General features: G+C 45.3%; 1 protein-coding gene across 1 annotated transcript in view; it reads right to left on the reverse strand.

Moving 5' to 3' along the window:
- Positions 1 to 4,381: 4,381 nt before the first annotated feature.
- The window catches only part of LOC140207442 (uncharacterized), a 56,033-nt gene continuing 37,639 nt past the window's right edge, over positions 4,382 to 22,775 (reverse strand). Inside the window, exon 7 of the mRNA XM_072275965.1 lies at positions 4,382 to 7,668. Coding sequence (XP_072132066.1) covers positions 6,521 to 7,668 — 1,148 coding nt within the window. The 3' untranslated portion in view covers positions 4,382 to 6,520. The remainder of the gene's footprint in view (positions 7,669 to 22,775) is intronic.

A 22,775-nucleotide genomic window follows, 5' to 3' on the forward strand; every position in this document is an offset into this window, starting at 1 on the left:
GGATGACCCTTTGGGTGTTTTACCGAGTGTGCCATGCGACATCTGTAATCAGTGACGGGCCTTCGTCACACAGTCGGAATAGGAACTTCAGAAATGGCCTGGATTTTGCCTGCACAGGAGCCAACTTGCCTTGACCTACAACACAGCCAAGACAGATCACGGTGGTATGGCCAAATTCACTCTCAGCTAAGTCAGCTGTAAGGTTGGCCCTGGAAAGCCTGTCAAACAGCTCTTCTACTACAGAGTTATGCTCTTCCCAAGTGTCACTCCCTGTGACTAAGTCATCAATATAGGCATCTGTGTGTCCTAACCCTTGAATTACAGAATCAATCATTCTCTGGAATGTTCCTAGAGCATATTTCATTCCAAATAGCGAAACATTGTATTCATACAACCCAGAAGGTGTCACAAATGCAGAAATTTCTCTACCTCAGTCCGTCAATGGAACACACCAATACACTTTCACAGATCAATCTTTGTAAGAAATTGCCTTTTCCAACCCTATCGATACAATCATCCACCCTAGGGATAGGATAGGCATCTGTTTTTGTTACTGCATTTACCTTCCTATAATCAGTGCAAAATCTAACACTACCATCAGGTTTGGGCACAATAACGCAGGGTGAGCTCCAATCTGATGTTGAAGGCCTAATAATACCATTTTCAGCATATATTCAATTTCCTGCTCAGCCAATTTACACTTTTCTACGTTCATGCGATATGGGTGTTGTTTAATCGGTTTGGCTTGACCAATATCTACGTCATGTACTGCGACCGTGGTTTGCTTGGGAACATTGGGAAATAAAACTTTAAACCTCAGAATTAATTCCTTCAGCTGTTGTTGTTGCTTTGGCTGCAGATGAGCCAACCTGTTGTCCACGTTTTTGAGAACAACCGAGTTCATTAGCCTAACTGGGACCATGTTTGGCTTGTGAAAAGTCTCAGATGAGTCAATTGTTTCATTCTCAGGGCTGTCAGATTTATATGTTTGACAACACTCACCGATGGTGCCTGCTTGTCAGAATAAGGCTTTATCATATTGATGTGAACCACCTGTGTTAGTTTACATCAGTCGTGTGTTTTAATAACATAATTCACATCATTAATTTGAGAGACTATTTCATACAGTCCATTGAATTTCACCTGAAGTGGATTCGTCAACATTGGAGATAAGGCAAGCACATTATCCCCCACCATATATTTTCTTTTGTTTTGGTCTGCTTATCAAACCAACACTTCATTTTGTTTTGAGAAATCTTTACGTTTTGTCTCGCTAGACGACAGGCTTGGTATAGTTTATTTCTGAACTTCAAAACATAGTCTAACAAGTTAACATGTACATCCCCATCAATCCACTGTTCCTTTAACAAGGTCAAAGGTCCCCTCACTCTATGACCAAATACAAGTTCAAATGGACTAAAGCCCAGTGACTCCTGTACCAACTCTTTTAAGCCTGATTTATACTTGTGCGTCAAGTGTACGCCATCGGCACTACGTACCCTACGCCATACCCATGGTGTACCTTACGCCGTAGGGTGACGTGCACCTCCTCTAAAAAGTAACTCACGCGTCGCGGCGACGCAGAGCGCAACAACTGTGATTGGTCCGCTTGGTAGCATCGCATTTCTGGTTGCTTTTCTCTGCCATGTCTGTACACTGATGCAAAATAAATGGTTGGAGACAATGAACCGAATCGTCAAGTCTACCTGCCAACATCCGAAAATCTTTGAAATGCATTTCCTTGTCCATGTCTCTCATGAAAAAGTTCAACAGTGTCAGAGAAACCCCACCACCAACTTGCATTTTGGTGGCGAAGTGCAAAGCGATGCAGACACAGCTACGCATGCTCGCTACGGCGTAGGGCTACGCAAAAATTAAATTGGGCCTACGGTGTAGGATACGGCGTATCCCGAACGCACAAGTATAAATCAACCTTTACTGCGAACAAAAGCAAATGTATTCCTTCACCCCAGTCTTTTCCATTTTCAACACAGTATGTCTTAATCATTGTTTTGACAGTAGAATTAAATCTTTCTAAAGCCCCTTGTGATTCTGGATGGTACGCAGACGACGTAATTTGTTTAGCTCCCAGTTCATAAGCTACCTGCTGGAATAATCCAGATGTAAAATTACTTCCTTGATCAGACTGGATTCCTTTAGGCAAACCAAATAAAGTAAAAAAAAACTTAAGAGCCTTCGTCACAGTCTTAGCTTTAATATTTCTGAGAGGTATTGCCTCTGGGAATGTGGATGCAGTATACATAATAGTTAGCAAATACTGATGGACAGCATTAGTCTTTGGCAATGGGACAACACAATCCACTATAACTTTGGAACAGGGTTCTCTGAATGCAGGTATAGGCCGGAGTGCGGCCACTGGGGTGACCTGATTAGGTTTACCCACAACTTGACAAGTGTGACAGGTTCTGCAAAAGGTCACAACATCTTTCCTCAAATTAGGCCAGTAAAATTCCTTTATAATCCTGTTTACAGTTTTATTCACTCCATAATGGCCACCTAAGGGCATACTGTGGGCCAAAGTTAAAATTTCAGTCCTATGAACTTTAGGAACTACAATTTGGTGAACAATTGCCCATTCCTCACTCGCAGGTATAGCAGGTGGCCTCCACTTCCTCATTAACACTCCATCCTTGAGATAATACCCTACTGATATTTTCTTAATCTCATCATCTGAGAGAGATGTTTCTTATAAAGCTTCAATCTCAGGGTCTCGGTTCTGTTCTGCTATAAATTCCTTCCTAGACAGGGATAAATCTTTCTCATCAGACTTACTACCTGAATCCTGTTGAAACAATGAAGGCTGAAAGGTCCCTGACAAGTCATCATAACCTGAATCCTGGTCAACCTGATTTTGGCTATCATGGGTATTAGAATCATGCTGCACAGAACTGTCTGCATTGGCATACTTTTTAGCCATACTTCGAGTTACTGCGATAAATGTTAAAATCCATCTGTGGGTCATCAGTGGTTGGCTTAGTTGTCAACTACACTGCAGCAACAACTTTACCATCTGCCAGGTCATTCCCTGACAGCAAAGTAACATCTTCCACTGGTAAACTGGAGCATAATCCAATCTTAACAGGTCCCGAAACCAACCCTGACTGTAAAGTTACCTTGTGCAATGGAACAGAAACAATGCTGCCCCCAATGCCTTTAATAAGATTTACCTCACCAGTGTCAGTCTCATCACCGAACTAATATAAGTGACTGAGAAGCCCCAGTATCTCGAAGAATTTTCACTGGTAGCGGGGTTGACCCTTCCATTACTAATACAAACCCATTTGACATAAAATGATCGAATCCCTTCTTAACTCAGTCAGACCTCTCAGTCCTTAACTGAGCCTCAGCAGAATGTTCAGAACCCTGTGGGTTTATAGGTGCTTCAACATACTGATCACAGGCATGTGGGACTGCCTCCTTTTCCTTTTTCTTCTTCAGGACAGAACAATTAGCCACCATATGACCAGCTTTCTCACAATAGTAACAAGAGAGACCGGAATATTTCTCCTTCAACTGCTTCCCTTCATCCTTAGTCTCGTCACTAGTCCCAGCTTTAATTTCTGGTTTACCCTGGTTATCCCTGCTACTCTTTTGGAAGCTCTTATTCTGGGTGAACTTAACCTTATGAGTTAAAGCAAACTTATCTGCTAATCTAGCAGACTCCTGCAAAGTGGCAGCATCCTTTTCATTTAATTACATCTTTATGTCATCAGGGACACACATTTTGAATTCGTCAATTAAAACCAACTCTTTCAAGCTGTTAAAATCATCATTTACATTTTTATATGTGCACCAGCGGTCAAAACACACAAACTTCTCATAAGCAAATTCCATATAAGTCCGGTTCACAGATTTCCTCAAACTTCTAAACTTTTGCCTGTATGCTTCTGGGACCAACTCGTAAGCTTTGAGCACAGCCTGTTTGACCATCTCATAATCAGCTGCTTCATCAACTGTCAAAGCAGAATAGGCTTGCTGAGCCTTCCCCTTAATTACACTTTGTAAGAGAATAGGCCAACCCTCTTTTGGCCATTTTGAACCCTGAGCAACCTTCTCAAAATGCTGAAAGTATTTATCAACCTCTGCCTCGTCAAATGGGGGTACCAATTTAACTTCCCGACTGGCCTGAAACTTATCACCAGAGTCTCACGCTAGACCTCTTTGCTGCAATCTCTCTATCTTTTTCAGTTTGAACATCCTCTACCTTTCTGCTTCCTCCCTGTTTTTCTGCCTCTTCTCTCTGTTTTCCTGCCTCAAACTGCCTCTGTCTTTCCACAAGCTCCATCTTTATTTTTTCTAACTTGTAGGGGAGCTCAAGCTCACTAGGTTTACTTTCAGGAAACACCTCCAACTCTTCCACTTTAAACACACCCTCAGATACATAATACTCAGCTATTATCCTCTGCATCTGTGACCTCCTCATTGTCAATTTCATCTTAGCAAGTTTTAACCTTTTAGCAATACTCAATAACTCAATCCTTCTGGCGTCCTCTAATGCCTCAGAGGTTGGCGCTTCCAGACATGTATCAACATCCATTGCTTCTCATTTTCTACACACAAATAAATCAAAAGGGATTTCACCAATGAAATCGATAAGTAATCTATACGGCCCCAAATCTGTTCATATCCAGGATGCAGGCCCCAATTTTTTTACGAACCCTAACACTTTAAAAATGAACCAGCAGCAACAGACTACACCTGGAGTCTGGTTTTGATGTTAAAACCACTATCTTTATTAGTATCTACTTCTAATATAGTAACTTAAGCAAGATAGGTAGTGGTGGAGGGAGTACATTCAGTTTGGAGGATTGTGACTAGTGGTGTCCCACAAGGATCTGTTCTGGGACCTCTACTTTTCGTCATTTTTATTAACGACCTGGAGGTCGGGGTAGAAGGGTGGGTTGGCAAGTTTGAAGACGACACAAAGGTTGGTGGTGTTGTAGATAGTGTAGAGGATTGTCAAAGATTGCAGAGAGACATTGATAGGATGCAGAAGTGGGCTGAGAAGTGGCAGATGGAGTTCAACCCGGAGAAGTGTGAGGTGGTACACTTTGGAAGGACAAACTCCAAGGCAGAGTACAAAGTAAATGGCAGAATACTTGGTAGTGTGGAGGAGCAGAGGGATCTCAAGGTACATGTCCACAGATCCCTGAAAGTTGCCTCACAGGTGGATAGGGTAGTTAAGAAAGCTTATGGGGTGTTAGCTTTCATAAGTCGAGGGATAGAGTTTAAGAGTTGCGATGTAATGATGCAGCTCTATAAAACTCTGGTTCGGCCACACTTGGAGTACTGTGTCCAGTTCTGGTCACCTCACTATAGGAAGGATGTGGAAGCATTGGAAAGTGTACGGAAGAGATTTACCAGGATGCTGCCTGGTTTAGAAAGTATGCATTATGATCAGAGATGAAGGGAACTAGGGCTTTACTCTTTGGAGAGAAGGAGGATGAGAGGAGACATGATAGAGGTGTACAAGATAATAAGAGGAATAGATAGAGTGGATAGCCAGCACCTCTTCCCCAGGGCACCACTGCTCAATACAAGAGGACATGGCTTTAAGGTAAGGGCTGGGAAGTTCAAGGGGGATATTAGAGGAAAGTTTTTTTACTCAGAGAGTGGTTGGTGCGTGGAATGCACTGCCTGAGTCAGTGGTGGAGGCAGATACACTAGTGAAGTTTAAGAGACTACTAGACAGGTATATGGAGGAATTTAAGGTGGGGGCTTATATGGGAGGCAGGGTTTGAGGGTCGGCACAACATTGTGGGCCGAAGGGCCTGTACTGTGCTGTACTATTCTATGTTCTATAAACAATAGTTAACAGTGGTATGTGTATATATGTGTGTAAATATAACTCCCACCCAACTGAGCTCGGGGGAAACAAGGCTTGGAGTCTTGAGACGGTAAAGTATGGAAGTTCAGCTCAATCATAGAATAGGTGATGAGAGAGAGATATTTGTAATCCAGGGTAAATGTTGAGAGAAGGCAATTATGTCAAATTCCACATTTTCCACGGTGGTAAAACACGGTGGTAAGAGAACAGTTGCTGTAGAACTTATCCATCGTTGTTCCAAATCCACATACGAATTATCACCGAAAGTGACTTGTCACAAGGGGTATCATCTTCAAGTGAATTACCACACCACACCCAGGCAAGGGTTAACACATAAGTGGTCTTCACAGGATACCCCAAATCCGATCCACTCCTATAGATCAAACGAGGTGACAACCACACATTCAATGTATGCTGAATCGATAATTAACCCAACCTTGTGGGCATAGGAAAGTTCTAAACAGTGACCCTTGGCCACTCGTTCCCTTGTTTTGAACCTTCCATTTTTCCTCCTTTATCTCCACCTGACTCTGAGTGTCTGTGTCCTCGGTTAAAACTAAACAAGCTGTGAGTGATGTAAACGAGATGCGAGTCAGACTGATTCGCCTTAATCTCTCTCCCTCTTAAAATGACAGCCCACAGCAAATGAAACCTAGGGATTCATAACAACGGTCACTGCCCATTGTGAACTGACTGATGTGCCAGTAGTTGGGATGACTGAGTGAATCCCTTCCCACATTCTTTGCAGGTGAATGGCTTCTCCCCAGTGTGAACTCGCTGATGTCTCTGTAGGCTGGATGATCGAGTGAATCTCTTCCCACATTCCGAGCAGGTGAACGGCTTCTCCCCAGTGTGAACTCGCTGATGTATCATTAGGGCAGAAGAGTGAGTGAATCCCTTCTCACAGACTGAGCAGGTGAACGGCTTCTCTCCAGTGTGAACTCGCTGATGACTCTGTAGGTTGGATGACTGAGTGAATCCCTTCCCACAGACTGAGCAGCCGAACGGCTTCTCCCCAGTGTGAACTCGCTGATGAATCTGTAGGTCGGATGACCGAGTGAATCTATTCCCACATACAGAGCAGGGAAATGGCTTCTCCCCAGTGTGAACTCGTTGATGACTCTGTAGGTCGCATGACCGAGTGAATCCCTTCCTACAGACTGAGCAGGTGAACGGCTTCTCCCCAGTGTGAACTCGCTGATGACTCTGCAGGTTGGATAACTGAGTGAATCTCTTCCCACATTCTGTGCAGGTGAACGGCTTCTCCCCAGTGTGAACTCGCTGATGACTCCGTAGGTGGGATGACTCAGAGAATCTCTTCCCACATTCTGAGCAGGTGAACGGCTTCTCCCCAGTGTGAACTCGCTGATGACACTGTAGGTGGGACGACCGACTGAACCTCTTCTGACAGACTAAGCAGGTGAACGGCTTCTCCCCAGTGTGAACTCGCTGATGTAACAGTAGGGTGGATGACTGAGTGAATCTCTTCCCACAGACTGAGCAGGTGAACGGCTTCTCCCCAGTGTGAACTCGCTGATGACTCTGTAGGTGGGATGACCGAGTGAATCTCTTCCCACATACTGAGCAGGTGAACGGCTTCTCCCCAGTGTGAACTCGCTGATGTACCAGTAGGGTGGAAGACTGAGTGAATCCCTTCCCACAGTCTGAGCAGGTGAATGGCTTCTCCCCAGTGTGAACTCGCTGATGACTCTGTAGGTGGGATGACCGAGTGAATCTCTTCCCACAGTCTGAGCAGGTGAACGTCCACTCCCCGGTGTAAACACGCTGGTCAGCCATTACATCAAATGACTGAGTCAATCCTTTCCCAGAAATTCAGCAGATGACCAGCATCTACCCGGTGTGAACTGACTGGTGTGTCCACAGGTGAGACGACTGACTGAATCCTTTCTCACACACAGAACAGGTGAAAGGCCTTGCCCAGTGTGAACTTGCTGATGTACTTTCAATTGAGATGACCGAGTGAATCGATTCCCACTGTTTGAGCAGGTGAACGGCCTTTCTCCTGTGTAGAATGACGACTGTGCCAGTCTGTCAGATGATCAAGTGAATCCCTCCCCACTGTCTGAGCAGGAAAGATGGTTGATTGAATCCCTTGCTCCACTTCTTAAATGTCTAGACAGAGACAGCAAAACTGGTGTTTGAGATTCCTGGAGACAAATTACTTCTCGTTTTAACCTGTAAAAAGATTTACAAAATCCATCAATGGGTGAAGGACAACATTTCAGATGAGATTACTTGAGTTGCCAAGGTTTGTTCTGGTATCACACTGTTACAGTGAGGTTCAACCCAAGTTGGACAGAGAAATCATCTTCTGACTGGTCGCAGTGCTGGTATCTGGAATGACCATCAATTCCCTGATGCTCTTCCTGTCTCTATCAGAATGGGGCATTTCTGCCATCTCCAGTCTGTTCCTTGGCTCAGTTTGACTCTCTTCATTGGTATTATTCCCTGTTCCTGCTGAGCCGCATGGGTGCCTGGCCCCACAGTAACTGAAACACTCTCACGCAAATAGTCTTTCTTGACATGCAACTGGGGTTTTCTTGTATTATTAACTTAAGGTGCCACAGTTTTAACACCACATAAAAAATTCCTGCTGAGATGAATGGTTGGTCCACACAGCTGTTAAAAGGACTTAGAGTGAATTTTTGTATTATTTCAGGTTCTTTTCACAGTCATAGAAAATTACAACACAGAAACAAGCCCTTTGGGCCATCTAGTTTGTGCTGAACTATTTAAACTGCCCAATCCCATACTACTACCATCCAGGTACGTATATAAACCTCTTAAATGTTGAAATTGAGCTCGCATGCACCACTTGTGCTGGCTGCTCATTCCACACCCGGATGACGGTCTGTGTGCAGAAGTTTCCCCTCATGTTCCCCTTAACGTTTTACCTTTCACCCTTAACCCATGGCCTCTAGTTGTAGACCCACCATCTCAGTGGTAAAAGCCAGCTTGCATTTACCGTATCTATAACCCTCATAATTGTCGTATACCTCCATCAAATCTCCACTCAATCTTCTACGTTCCAAGAAATAAAGTCCTGACCTGTTCAATCTTTCCTTATAACCCAAGTCCTCCAGACCTAGCAACATCCTTGTGAATTTTCTCTGAACTCTTTCAACCCCTTTTACATCTTTCCTGTAGGTTGGTGACCAAAACTGCACACAATACTCCAAATTAGGCCTCACCAATGTCTCGTGCAGCGTGAACATAACATACATCTCCTGTACTCAGTACTTTGGTTCATGAAGGCCAATATGCCAAAATCTTTCTTTCCATCCCTATTTAACTGTGACACCACTTTCAGTGAATTATGGACATGTATTCCCAGATCCCTTTCTTCTGCAGCGTTACTCAGTAACCGACCGTTCACTGTGCAATTCCAGGTCCTACCAAAATGCAACACCTCGCACTTGTCTCCATTAAATTCCATTTTGCATTTCTTCACCCATTTTTCCATCTGCTCCAGGTCACACTGCAAGCCATGATAGTCTTCCTCACTGTCCACTACACCCCCAGTCTTGGTGTCATCCACAAATTTGCTGATCCAGTTAACCACACTATCATCCAGATTACTGATATAGATGACAAACAGTAACAGATCCAGCACTGATCCCTGTGGCACACCGCTAGTCACAGGATGTGGTCAGAGAGGCAACCATCTGCTACCACACTCTGGCTTCTCCCAAAGACAGTGTCTCATCCAATTTACTATCTCATCTTGAATGTTGAGTGACTGAACCTTCTTGACCAAACTCCCATATGAGAATTTGTCAAGTGCTTTTGCTAAAGTCCATGTAGACAACATCCACTGCCTTGCCTTCATCCACTTTCCTGATAACTTCCTCGAGAGACTCTATAAGATTGGATAGACATGATCTGCTGCCTATCCTTAATCAGTCCACATCAATCCAAATACTTGTATATCCGTCTCCTGCACACACATTCCAATAACTTTCCCACTACTAATGTCAGGCTCACCAATATATATAAATACCTAGTTTATTTTTAGAGCCTTTCTTGAACAGCGGAGCAACATTGGCTGTCCTGCAATCAGTCACCTGTCCATCACCTGTCACGAAGGATGATTTAAATATCTGTGCATGGGCCCCGACAATTTCTGCACTTGTCTGCCGCAGAGTCCCACGGAACAACTTGTCAGGCCCGGGGGGGTTTTCCACGCTAATTTGCCTTAAGACAGCAAACACCTCCACCTCTGTAATCTGTACAGGGTCCATGAAGTTGATGCTGCTTTGCCTCACTTCTATAGACTCTGTGACCATCTCCTGAGTAAATACGGATGCAGAAAATATCTCCCCCATCTATTTTGTCTCCTCATATCGATTACCATTCTGACCTTCCACAGAATTAGTTTTTCCCCTTGCCATCTTTTCGCACTTAACATATCTGCAGAATCCATGAGGATTCTCCTTCACCTTGTCTGCTGGGGCAACCTCATGCCTTCTTTTATTTCTTTCATAAGTGTTCACCTGAATTTCCTGTACTTCATAAGTACCCCATTTGTTCCTACCTGCCTGTACCTGGTATGCACCTCCTTTTTATTGATCTGCGAGATGAAAGCCAAAGGGGTGATGGAGCTGCATGATGGGAGGAGGGGGTAGGGGAGGGTTAAACTAAAGTTGCAGGGAGAATGGGAGCCTGAATAACAGAACAGATAGTAGAGGTGTTGTGGAGACAGATGTTGTTCAGTCCTTAGGCAAAGTCAGGAATTAAAAACATTGAGCATGGTGCAGTGAATATGCTCAATCCTGTACATTTCAATACAGGGAGCAGCGTAGGAAAGGCGGATGTGTTCAGGACATGGATCAACACCTGGAATTATGACACTAGGATCTGGCAACTGTGGATTGGGACAGGCTGCTTTATGGCAAAGGTGCGCTTGGTAAATGGGAGGCCTTCAAACCGAAATTTTGAAGTACAAGGCGGGTATGTGCCTGTCAGAATAAAAGGTAAAGATAGAAACTGTAGGGAACCTTGGTTTTCAAGAGATATTGAGACCCTGGTGAAGCACAAAATGGAGTTGCAGAACAGGGATAGGCAGGTAGGTTTTTATGGAGTATAAGAAATGCAAGAGAACACATAAGAAATAAATCAGGATGGCTAAAAGGCATGAGATTCCCCTTGCAGAAAAGATGAAGGATAATCCTCAGGGATTCTGGAGATAGATTAAGAGCAAAAGGACTGCAATGCACAAAATTGGTCCTCTGGAAGACCGGAATGGCAAACCATGTGTGGAACCAAAGCAGATGGGGGAGAACTGAGCATGGAATGAGCTGCCAGACGAGGTGGTAAATGCGGGTTCTTTTTTAACATTTAAGAATAAATTGGATAGATACATGGATGGGAGGTGTAAGGAGGGATATGGTCCGTGTGCAGGTCAGTGGGACTAGGCAGAAAATGGTTCGGCGCAGCCAAGAAGGGCCAAAGGGCCTGTTTCTGTGCTGTAGTTTCTATGGTTCTATGGTTCTATCTCAAATATATTTTTCATCTCATTTATGGGATTGTGGAAAAGCGGCATTAAAATCGTGGACCCTGTACGGATTAAAGAAGAGGAGATGATTGCCATCCTGAGGCAGATTAGGGTGGATAAATCTCCAGGGCATGACAAGGTGCTCCCTTGGATCCCACGGGAGGCAGTGCAGAAATCGTTAGGGCCCTAGCAGATATAACTAAATCATCCTTAGTGACAGGGGAGTTATCAGAGGATTGTAGGATAGCCAAAGTCATTTCGCTCTTCAACATAGAACATAGAAATCTACAGCATATTCCAGGCCATTCAGCCCACAATGTTGTGCCAACCATGAAACTTACTCTAGAAACTGCCTGGAATTTCCCTAGCACATAGACCTCTATTTTACTGAGCTCCGTGTACCAATCTAAGAGACTGTTAAAAGACCCTATTGTATCTGCCTCGACCACCACTGCTGGCAGTGCATTCCACGCACCCACCACTCTCTGTGTAAAAAAACTTAACCCTGACATCTCCTCAGTATCTATTTCCAATCACTTTAAAACTATGCCCCTCGTGTTAGCCATTTCAACCCGAGGGGAAAACCTCTGGCGATCCACACGATCAATGCCCCTCATCATCTTATACACCTAAAAAAGGCTCCAAACATAAACAAAGAAATTATATATTGCTTTGAAGATTTGTTAGAAGTATACAAAATTATAAGGGTATAGATCGGGTAAATGCAAGCAGCTTTTTCCACTGAGGTTGGGAGGGATGACAACCAGAGGTCATGGGTAAGTGGGGAAGGAGAAAATGTAATGGGAACACGTGGAAAAGCTCTTCACTGAAATGGTCGTGAGAGTGTGGAATGAGATGTCAGCACAAGTGGTGAATATGAGCTCGATTTCACAATTAAGAGAAGTTTGATAGGTACCTGGATGGTGGGGTATGGAGGCGATGGTCCCAGTGCAGGTAGTTGCATTAGACAGATTAAATTTTTTTTACCATTGACTAGATGGGTCAAATACCCTGTTTCCGTACCGAACTACTCCATATTTTTATGACAGACAAGCTGGACAAACTTGTTTGGAAGGGAAAAGGTAGGAGTGACAATGGAGCAGCAATGGCTGGAGCTTTTGTGAGCAATTCGGGACCTGAGTGACAGATACATCCCAAAGAAGTGGAAGCATTGGAAAGGCAGGAGGATAAAACCGTGGCTGAAATGAGAAGCCAAAGCCAACATAAAAGCAAAAGAAAGGGCAAACAAAAGAGCAAAAACTATTGGGAAGCTTTTAGAAACCAACAGAAGACGATTAAAAAAAAAGTCAGATGAGCTCAGGGGGTGGAATTATGATATTGTAGTCACTAATGAGTCTTGGTAGCACCCAACAGTCTGAGGCATTTAGAGTAACAAACTAACCGGGGCCTAAATATCTCTTGAAAACCAAGGTACAATATGATAATTCCCTGTCCTGAGCTCATCTGGCTTTCCTACGATGCTTCTTGCATTGTGATATACACAGCTCAGCACATTCATCGCACCATGCTCAACCATTTGATCGCTGACTCTATCTGAGGTCTAAACAACATCTGACTGGTGTCAAGAAAACAAACTCTCCCTCTTTGTCACAAAAACAAAGGAGTTGATTGTGGACGACAGGAGGAATGGAGACAGGCTAACCCCTATTGACATCAATGGATCTGGGGTTGAGAGGGTGAACAGCTTTAAGTTCCTCAGCATAAACATCACCGAGGATCTCACACGGTCTGTTCATACCGGCTGTGTTGCGAAAAGAGCACAACAGCACCTCCTTCACCTCAGACGGTTGAAGAAGGCTGGGATGGGGCCCCAGATCCTAAGAACATTCTACAGGGACACAATTGAGAGCATCCTGACCGGCTGCATCACTGCCTGGTATGGGACCTGTACTTCCCTTAATCGCAGAAACCTGCAGAGAGTGGTGCGGACAGCCCAGCACATCTGTAGATGGGAACTTCCCACTGTTCAGGACCTTTACAGAGACAGGTGTGTAAAAAGGGCCTGAAGGATATTGGGGACCAAATTCACCACAACCACAAACTGTTTCTGCTGCTACCATCCAGGAAACGGTACCACAGCAAAAGGACCAACAGGCTCCGGGACATCATCTCCCACCAGCCCATCAGACTGATTAATTCATGCTGATACAATTGCATTTCTATGTTATATTGACTGTCCTATGTACAAACTATTTATTATAAATTACACATTGCACATTAGACGGAGACGTAATGTAAAGATTTCCACTCCTCATGTATATGAAGGATGTATGTAATAAAGTCAATTCAATTCATTTCACCCTCTTCACTATCTGTTCTGTCATTCTGGCTCCCATTCCCCCTACAACTTATTTTAACCACATCACCCTCTCCCCACACTAGCACTAGCAAGTCTTACCACTGGGATATTAGTCCCCTCTTGTTGTGTTCCCCTCACTAACGAATCCCCTCTCACCCCTTTGACTTTCCTCTGCCAGGTAATCCCCCCCCCCAACAGTTTCTAAAGTGGTCCACCTGTTGTTGTGCGGGATGGACACAAGAGTACTCTGCAATGGCTATTTAACCTCATTCCCCTTCCTGACTCTCACCCAGTTTACTGTATCCTGCACTTGGGTGTAACTCACCTCTCTTCATGTCATATCTATCACCCCTTCCGACTCCCACCTGATCCAAAATTCATCCATTTCAAGTTCCAACTCTGTAAAGTGCAGAGTTACAAGCTGCAGCTGGATGTACATTTTGTAAGTGAGGGCATCAGGGACGCTGGAGGTCTCCCCACCTTCCCACCAATGTCCCCTCTAATTTGTCATGATCAGTGTGCACATAAATCTTGTACTGTACATTCTTTTACCCAGTGACAACATGTGCACTGTGAATTTTAAATAGAGAGCCATTCATTTTAACAGCTAGCAAATCACTGTCAATAAAGAACTGTGATGTCCTCTGGGTTTGATCGAGTTCATCTGCACTCTCACACAACCTGTATAGTAGGCCTGTAGCGGGTAATGAAGGATTTTCTCTCCACAGCTGTTCCACACTGTCCATATGTGATTTGCTTGCTAAATGACGCTTAAAAAGGTCAGATTTCCAACTATCACTCCACTTCTTCCCACTTGCAAATTCTCCAGCAACTTTTGCATCACCACAATACAGACAGATAACACCAGTTTCTGTATTGTACATAAATATTTCCCCTGAACCCTCCCCCAGGTGACTGACGGTGGTGAACTCAGTGATGGCAATGCCAATGAATATGAAGGGAAGGGCAGTAGTCTGTCTCATTGGAGTCTGGCACATTTGTGATGTGAAAGCTACTTGTTGCCCAGGGCAAAGGTGTTTGATATCATTATGTACCCAGAGAGAGTGGGACAAAACATGTTCTCACGGGTAGAAAGTCCAGAACAAGAGGGGGTGGAACAAGCAACAGACACAAAATGCTGGGGGAACTCAGCAGGCCAGGCAGCATCTATGGAAAAGAGTACTAATGCTGAGTTCCTCCAGCAATTTGTGTGTGTTGCTCGGATTTCCAGCATCTGCAGATTTTCTCTTGTTTGTGACTGGAGGCAGAACAAAGGTGATTTTCACAACAGCTGATGTAAAAGATTTTGTTCCCTTTCTCCGAGTTCCCGATCCTTGCATTTAGACAGCTGGAGCTCAGCTCTGTCTGAGAGACCCATCGGTTCCCATTCCCTCATCAGCCGGAAGCCCCCCGGGGCCCGTGTACGGATGGTGGGGCTGAGAGAGAGGGAAGAGAGCAGGACTGTCCCGGGATTGCGGGTCACGGAGTCCGGAGTCACAGCAACTACCCGAAATCGGTGTTGACAAATAACCGCCCGCCAATTTCCTCTTACCTGTACCGCTCCGCCTGGGCCCTCTGTATACTGTGCGCATGCGTGCAATCGAACGCCATCAATCCAGACGCCTGCGCATTTGATCGGCGCTTCAGCGGCAGCGAAACTTTAGACGCAGGGTTTTATGGGCAATCACGGTGCCATTAACAGTTTCTGCAAGCACCGGTTTCATGTCCATATCTCCGTTTTTTTTGTGTGTATAGAAAATTCAGCAGCTGTTTTAACGCAGAAATTGGCTCCCATAAACAATTTACTCAATATCAACGTGTATCTAATGCCAAAGTACAATCCTCTTACAAATACAGATATGAAACACAAGAGATTCTGCAGTTGCTGGAAATACAGAGACGCACACACACAAAATGCTGGAGGAACTCTGCAGTTCAGGCAGCAGCTCAGCAGAGGAGTATACAGGCTAGGCATGCTGAAGGAGCTCGGCCTAAATGTTGTCTATTTATTCTCTCCACATTTGCTGCCTGATCTGTTGATTTCCACCAGTAATTTGCAAAAAATAACCATCTTTTTTTCGATCAAGCAGTTTCCAAATGTTTCTGATCTTTCATTTGTTGCCATATCATGCTGGTCTCATTCCTCTTCCTCCTTGTAAACTCCAGACCCCATCTCTCTCTTGAGCCCCAGAGCCCTGACTCAGGCTGGCAACCCTTTGGTTTCTGACTCTGCACATTCAAAGATTCACTCGCTAGTCTGCTGCCAAACTTTAGAGGTGCATTGCAACAACCCAGCTGTCTGAAGCACAGTCCTTTGAAATGAGTGAAAATGACCCAAACATTGAAAACAGCAGGGAAGAAGGAGTTTAACCAACTTCGTCCTGAGCCCTGGGGAAAGTCAAAACCACAGTGAGCTCGTCGTCTTATGCAGACTGGAGAAAATCATGCAGGACATTCATGCAGGCGTATAGGATGATTAGAGGCATTGGTCGTGTGGATAGTCAGAGGCTTTTTCCCAGGGCTGAAACGGCCAACATGAGGAGGCATAGGGTTAAGGTGATTGGAAGGAGGTACAGAGGAGATGTCAGAGCTAAGTTTTTTTTAAACAAAGAGTGGTGTGTGTGTGGAATGCACTGCCAGCGACGGTGGTGGAGGCGGATAAAATTGGGTCTTTTAAGAGACTCCTAGATAGCTACATGGAGATTAGGAAAATGCAGGGCTATGCGGTAGGGTAATTCGCGGCAGTTTCTAGAGTAAGTTACCCACAACCTCGGGCCAAATTGTCTGTAATGTGCTGTAGATTTCTATGATTTCTATGAATTTTATGAAATTCAAGGGAAGTCTCCTATCCCACGCAGTGATGACTGGCTGCAACCTGTCATCACAGGGAGGGTGAGAGGGGAACAGCAAGGATAGATGTTCATATACTGATATGGAACAGAAACATGGGCAGGGATCAGACGGGCTGAGTGGCCTCTCTAGTGTACGTTGTGAGTGTGGTAGAGACAGTAAGTACCTGAGACACGGGATACGATAGAGAACTGATTTATCTTTCAAAGATCCACAATATTAAACACCAGTCTAGTTTAAGGCTAACATCAGCAGAACGGACTCCTCCAGTGCTTAGTGACCAGGGTTCAGTCCTGGGTGCGATGAGCAGCGCAAGAACTGCAGAATGTGCCAGTAACAATCCCTCATGAACCTGCAGCTGCCGTCAGTCACCGTGATTTAACACAGAGCTGATTTGACCTTCCTCCCTGATGTGAAATTACTGGTGTTGCAGCAGCTGGGATGATTGAGTAAATCTCTTTACTCACTCCGGACAGAAATGTGGTCTCTATTTATTGTGAACTCACCGGAGCATCACAAGGTGGGTTAACTGAATGAGTCTCTTCGCACACACGGAGCAGGTGAACGGCCGCTTCCCAGTGCGAAGCTGCTGGTGTATCTGGGATGTCCCACTGAATCCCTTCCAAAATGAGAGCCAGTGAATGACATCACACTGCTAGCAACGTCATGGCAATGTATCCAATCAGATCACGGACATGGACACGTGACCGGGCTCTCCTTGTAGCGAGTGGGGCGCCGTCTTCTCCAGCATCTCCGTCTCCACATTCAAGGATCGGCGGTATTCAAGCGCTGTTGAACTGACAGATACAGCGAGACTAACGTGTTTGAGTTTCGCATACACAAATCCTTTGACTTTTCTACCTGTTAAAAGTTTACAAAGCACGTCAGTGGGTGAAGGACAACATTTCAACTCAGATAATTTTAGTCTCCGTGGTGCCTTCTGATAAAGCACTGTCACAGCTCAAAATAATTTGGAGGAACAAGATTTTATCTTCTAACTGTCTAGAGTTCCGGCATCAGGCACAATAACAAACTCTCTGCTTCCCTCTCGGTATCAAAATGGATCATTCCTCCCCTTCCTCAGTCTGTGACTTGGCTCAGTTTGTCTGTCTCCTTCGCATTCTGAGCATGCGCCACACACCCACTAAGATCACATTTTATTTACACGGCTGCGACTAGAAACTTTCTGATTATTATGTCCCTCCTGGCATCTGACGGTGGTAAACTCAGAGTCAGCAATGGTATTGACCTTCAGGAGTAGGTGATTAGGCTTTTTCGTTGGCGATCGATAAACTGCCGGTTGTGTGTGGTCGGATGAGTGGGTCGTTTTCAGACCGGAAGGAGGTAGCGTTTAGAGTACCCCAGAAATCAGTCCCTGACCACAGTTGTTCACAGTTTAATGGCCTGGCGGAGGCAGCGAGATGTGAGATGTCCCAGTCTGCTGGTGACGCAGAAAGAGCGGAGTTGGGGGAGGGGAGGCTATTCCCATACTCTTTCGTAGTTTTGCAATCTGTACACAGTGCACTGTGGGGCTGCAGTGGCGGGTTCCATTGCTGGGATCAGTGCACAGTCACTGTGGGCTATGAGGATTTTGTGAATAAAGCGCCATTCTCCAATTCAGAATCTCAAGCCGGGGAGCAAGCCTATCATTTGTATATTAAAGTTGTATTTATGGCATTGTGATAACCAGATACTATAGCCCTCCATGATATCTCTATCCAGTCCTTTCAATATTCGACTTCATTCGTACATTTGGCCAGCGGGCCATCAATACTGTCATCCGATGCATTGACATAGAACTCGCTAATACAATAGTAAATTTTTCTCAGCTACAACCCTACGGCTTTAAGCAAACAATGTTACTTTACTTGCTTGCTAATTATATTTTCTGATAATGTGTGAGTGCAAACTTGCAATACTTTGTCATATTATTAAATTAAGTATTATATGTTTTATTGTACCAGTTATACACTGAAATGCACTGATAGGCTATGGTCTTGTTAATGTCAAAACTACCACTGTATTTATCTTTAGCTCTGCAATTCATGTATTTCTTTCATCTTGGTTTAGTGCTTGATATTATAAGAAGCCCTAGTCATTCATATATATATATAGATATAAAATATACACACACACATATATGTATATTAGATTAGATTTGATTAGATTATGAGAACACGCAGTCCTCTTTTATTGTCATTTAGTAATGCATGCATTAAAAAATGGTACAATGTTTTTTTCCAGAATGATATCACGGAAACACATGACAAACCGATTTAGAAATTAACAAAAACCACATAATTATAACATATAGTTACAACAGTGCAAAGCAATATCGTAATTTGATGAAGAACAGACCATGACACGGTAAAATTCTCAAAGTCTCTCGAAAGTCCCATCATCTTACTCAGACGCTGAACCTCCAGCGCTGCCAACTTGCCGATGCAGCATCCTGGAAGCATCCGACCACAGTCCGACTACAAGTCCATCCGAAAACTCCAAGCCTCCGACCAGCTCTCCGACTCCGAGCACCGAGCACCATCTCTGCCGAGTGTTCCGACCTTGGCTCCGGCAACAGGCAATAGGCAAAGCCGAGGATTTGGGGCCTTCCCCTCCGGAGATTCTCCATTGCACAGTAGCAGCGGCAGCGAAGCGGACATTTCAGAAGTTACTCCAGGTGCTCCTCTGTGCTTCTCACGGCTGTCTCCATCAGATCCGGATTGTGCACGGCCCCTAGTTACACACACGATATTCATTCAGAACGGCCACGCGCACTGCGTCGAGTCGCCATCCTCTCCTCCTTCCTGTATATGCATATCTGTATATATGTGTGTGTGTATACATACGTACACACACACATATATAAATAATGTCACACATATATAATATATATATATAATGTCACACCCAATTTTTATACCTTCTCATTACATGAATGGGGCAAAGAAGTTGCCCAGTACACGAAATGAGTAGGTACACAAATTGGGTGTGACATACGAGAGGTGATTGGTCAGTTCGTGTCCTTAGGTGGAAGGAGTCAATTTTAGAAAAGCTAGCAAATTTTCAATATCTGAAACAGAAATACCAAAAAAAATTATTAACGTCGAACTTTCTGCATAATCACTCAAAGAGTGGAACTGCACGAACATATAACGAGAGCTGTATAACTCGCCATCTAACTTAGGCCACAAACTTATCAATCACCCTTCGTACAGCTCCGGCACTTAAATAATTGGCACTGCACCCCTGCTACAGCTGTCCGGCAGAGCTCGGGCCTGGCCCTTTCCCACTGTATAGGCCTCCGATTTGCTTAAACCCAGGATCAGGCCCAACTCACTGCTGCCCGTATTGGAGGAACACCGGCAAAGCGCCTGCGTTTAGCAGGAGGTTCGCCGCTGCACCACCGGTGGCTGGAGTCGGGAGGGACAAAGGAGAGGCAAATCACAAACACGACAAAGTCTGCAGACACTGGAAATCCAAAGCAACAGAAACAAAATGCTGGCAGAACTCAGCAGGCCGGGCAGCAACTATCGAAAAGAGTCGACAGTCGACATTTCCAGTTGAACCCTCCTTCAGGACTGAGATGAAATGGAGGAAATATCTGAATAAAATCGGGGCGGGCGAGGAAATGTCTCGCTGGAAGGTGATAGGTGAAGCCAGGTAGGTGGGAAAGCTCATTTGCAGAAGAAAATAGAATCTAATAGGAGAGGAGAGTGGAGAATAGGAGAAAGGGATGGAGCAGTGGACCCAGAGAGAAGTGATCAGCAGGTGAGAGGGGGTGAAAAGTCAGAGAGGAAGAGAGGGAGTGGGAGGGAGGGGTGAGGGGGAGATTTGTTCACCGGAAGGAGAAATCGATATTCATACCATCAGGTTGAGGAGGGGGGTACCCAGACGGAATATAAGGTCCTGATCCTCGACCCTGAGGGTGGCTTCATCTTAGCACAGGAGGAGGCGATGGGTTGACACGTCGGAACGGGAATGGGAATGGGAATGAAAATGTTTGAACATCGGAAGTCCCGCTCTGAGCGGATAGTTCAAAGCTTTACTTATTATCAAAGCAGGTATCCATAAATAACGCTGAGTTTTTTCTATTCTCCAGAGACCCACGAAACAAAGTAAGAACATGAAAGTCGATCAGACAGAAAAATCAAACTTTCACCCCACCCCTACATCAAAAAGAACGGCATTGCGATCATCAGCCCACAAAACCCACCCCTCCCGCACAAAAGGGAACAATAACATCGATCCCCCCCCAAAAAAAAACAGCCCGACCCCGCACAACTGCGGAGGGTCTGGTGTCACCAGTGTCGAGGCGGCCGCATCGGGAGCAGCGGACACAACGGGCGACCCCGGAAGATTCACAGGTGAAGTGTCGCCTCACCTGGAAGGATGTTTGGACAACGGAGAGAGTTCGGCCGTCCGGCCCTTTCACTGTGACACCCCGAACTCCACATCAAATCCGTCCAAACCAATCTGGGTGAACTTTAATGACCAATAAATATAATTCCTCTCAGTGATCAGCTGTCTGAGTGATTCCCTGACTCTGAGAGGAAGGGGTGTCTATGGTCCACATTGTCAGGGTGTTGAGTTTACCAGGAGACAGAGACTGCAGGGACGAGAGGTTTTCTGTTGACTAATACACTGTGTGTGGACCCCGCTGGCAATTCTGGTGTTGTGACCCGAATCGAGACAAACACCAGGCTGCCCACTCCACCAACAACACGGCACAGCCGGACACATAACAGGGAACTTTACATCTCACAACACTGGATTCAGTGATGAAACCCGTGATTAATGTTGTTGTCCCACCGAAATCATCAGAAACGTCCATTCAGGTGTTTTTAAATACGAGCGCTCCCCCACAGGTGACATCACACAGGTGCACCCACGCGTTTGACGTCACACGTGGGTCCTCCACACCGGGATCTGCCCTCACGTGCGCCGTGTCTTACGTCACCCGCGTGCTGGCGAGCTCGAGCTTTGTCGGTTCAACGGCTGAGCTACGAATCGCGTGACCATCCCCTCCCCCACCGCTGTCAACAGAGGATTCAGGAGCTGCTCTATTCCCATTGGTGCGAAGCGATGTCAATCACTGGTTACAACCAATAGCGGAGGCGGACCAGCCGAGAGGGCGTTACCCCGCCCCTGCCGTCGATCTCTCCGTCAAAGCGGAACAAATCCCAAAGTAAATGTCCGGTTTCTGATTTATTTCCATTTCCCTCCGAGGGAACAAAATCTTTGACATCAGCTGTTGAGAAAATCACCTTTGTTCTGCCCCCATGTGAGATGAGGAGAGGTGAGGTACACCCCAGGTGCGGGACACGGGAAACTGGGTGAGAGTCGGGAAGGGGAATGAGGTGAAATGGCCATCGCAGAGTAATCTTGTGTCCGTCCCGCACAACAACAGGTGGACCCACTTTAGACACTGTCGGGGGGATCACTGACAGAGGAAAGTCAAAGGGGTGAGAGGGGACTAATATCCCAGTGGTGAGGCTCGCTAGTGCTAGTGTGGGGAGAGGGTGATGTGGTTCAAATAAGTTGTAGGGGGAATGGGAGCCAGAATGACAGAACAGATAGTGGGGAGGGTGAACTGACTTTATTACATACATCCTTCATATACATGAGGAGTAGAAATATTTACATTATGTCTCCGTCTAAATGTGCAATGTGTAATTTATAGTCATTTATAATAAATAGTTTGTACACAGGACAGTCAATATAACATAGAAATGCAATTGTATCAGCATGAATTAATCAGTCTGACGGCCTGGTGGAAGATGATGTCCCAGAGCCTGTTGGTCCTTTTGCTGTGGTACCGTTTCCTGGATGGTAACAGCAGGAACAGTTTGTGGTTGTGGTGAATTGGGTCCCCAATATCCTTTGGGCCCCTTTTACACACCTGTCTCTGTAAATGTCCTGAATAGTGGGAAGTTCACATCTACAGATGTGCTGGGCTGTCCGCACCACTCTCTGCAGGTTCCTGTGATTAAGGGAAGTACAGTTCCCATACCAGGCAGTGATGCAGCCAGTCAGGATGCTCTCAATTGTGTCCCTGTAGAAAGTTCTTAGGATTTGTGGCCCATCCCGAACTTCTTCAACCGTCTGAGGTGAAAGAGGTGCTGGTGTGCTTTTTTCACAACACAGCCAGTATGTACAGAGCATGTGAGATCCTCGGTGATGTTTGTGCCGAGGAACTTAAAGCTGTTCACCCTCTCAAACCCAGATCCACTGATGTCAATAGG

The sequence above is a fragment of the Mobula birostris genome, chromosome 13, assembly GCF_030028105.1.
Source record: "Mobula birostris isolate sMobBir1 chromosome 13, sMobBir1.hap1, whole genome shotgun sequence".
Lineage (NCBI taxonomy): Eukaryota > Metazoa > Chordata > Chondrichthyes > Myliobatiformes > Myliobatidae > Mobula > Mobula birostris.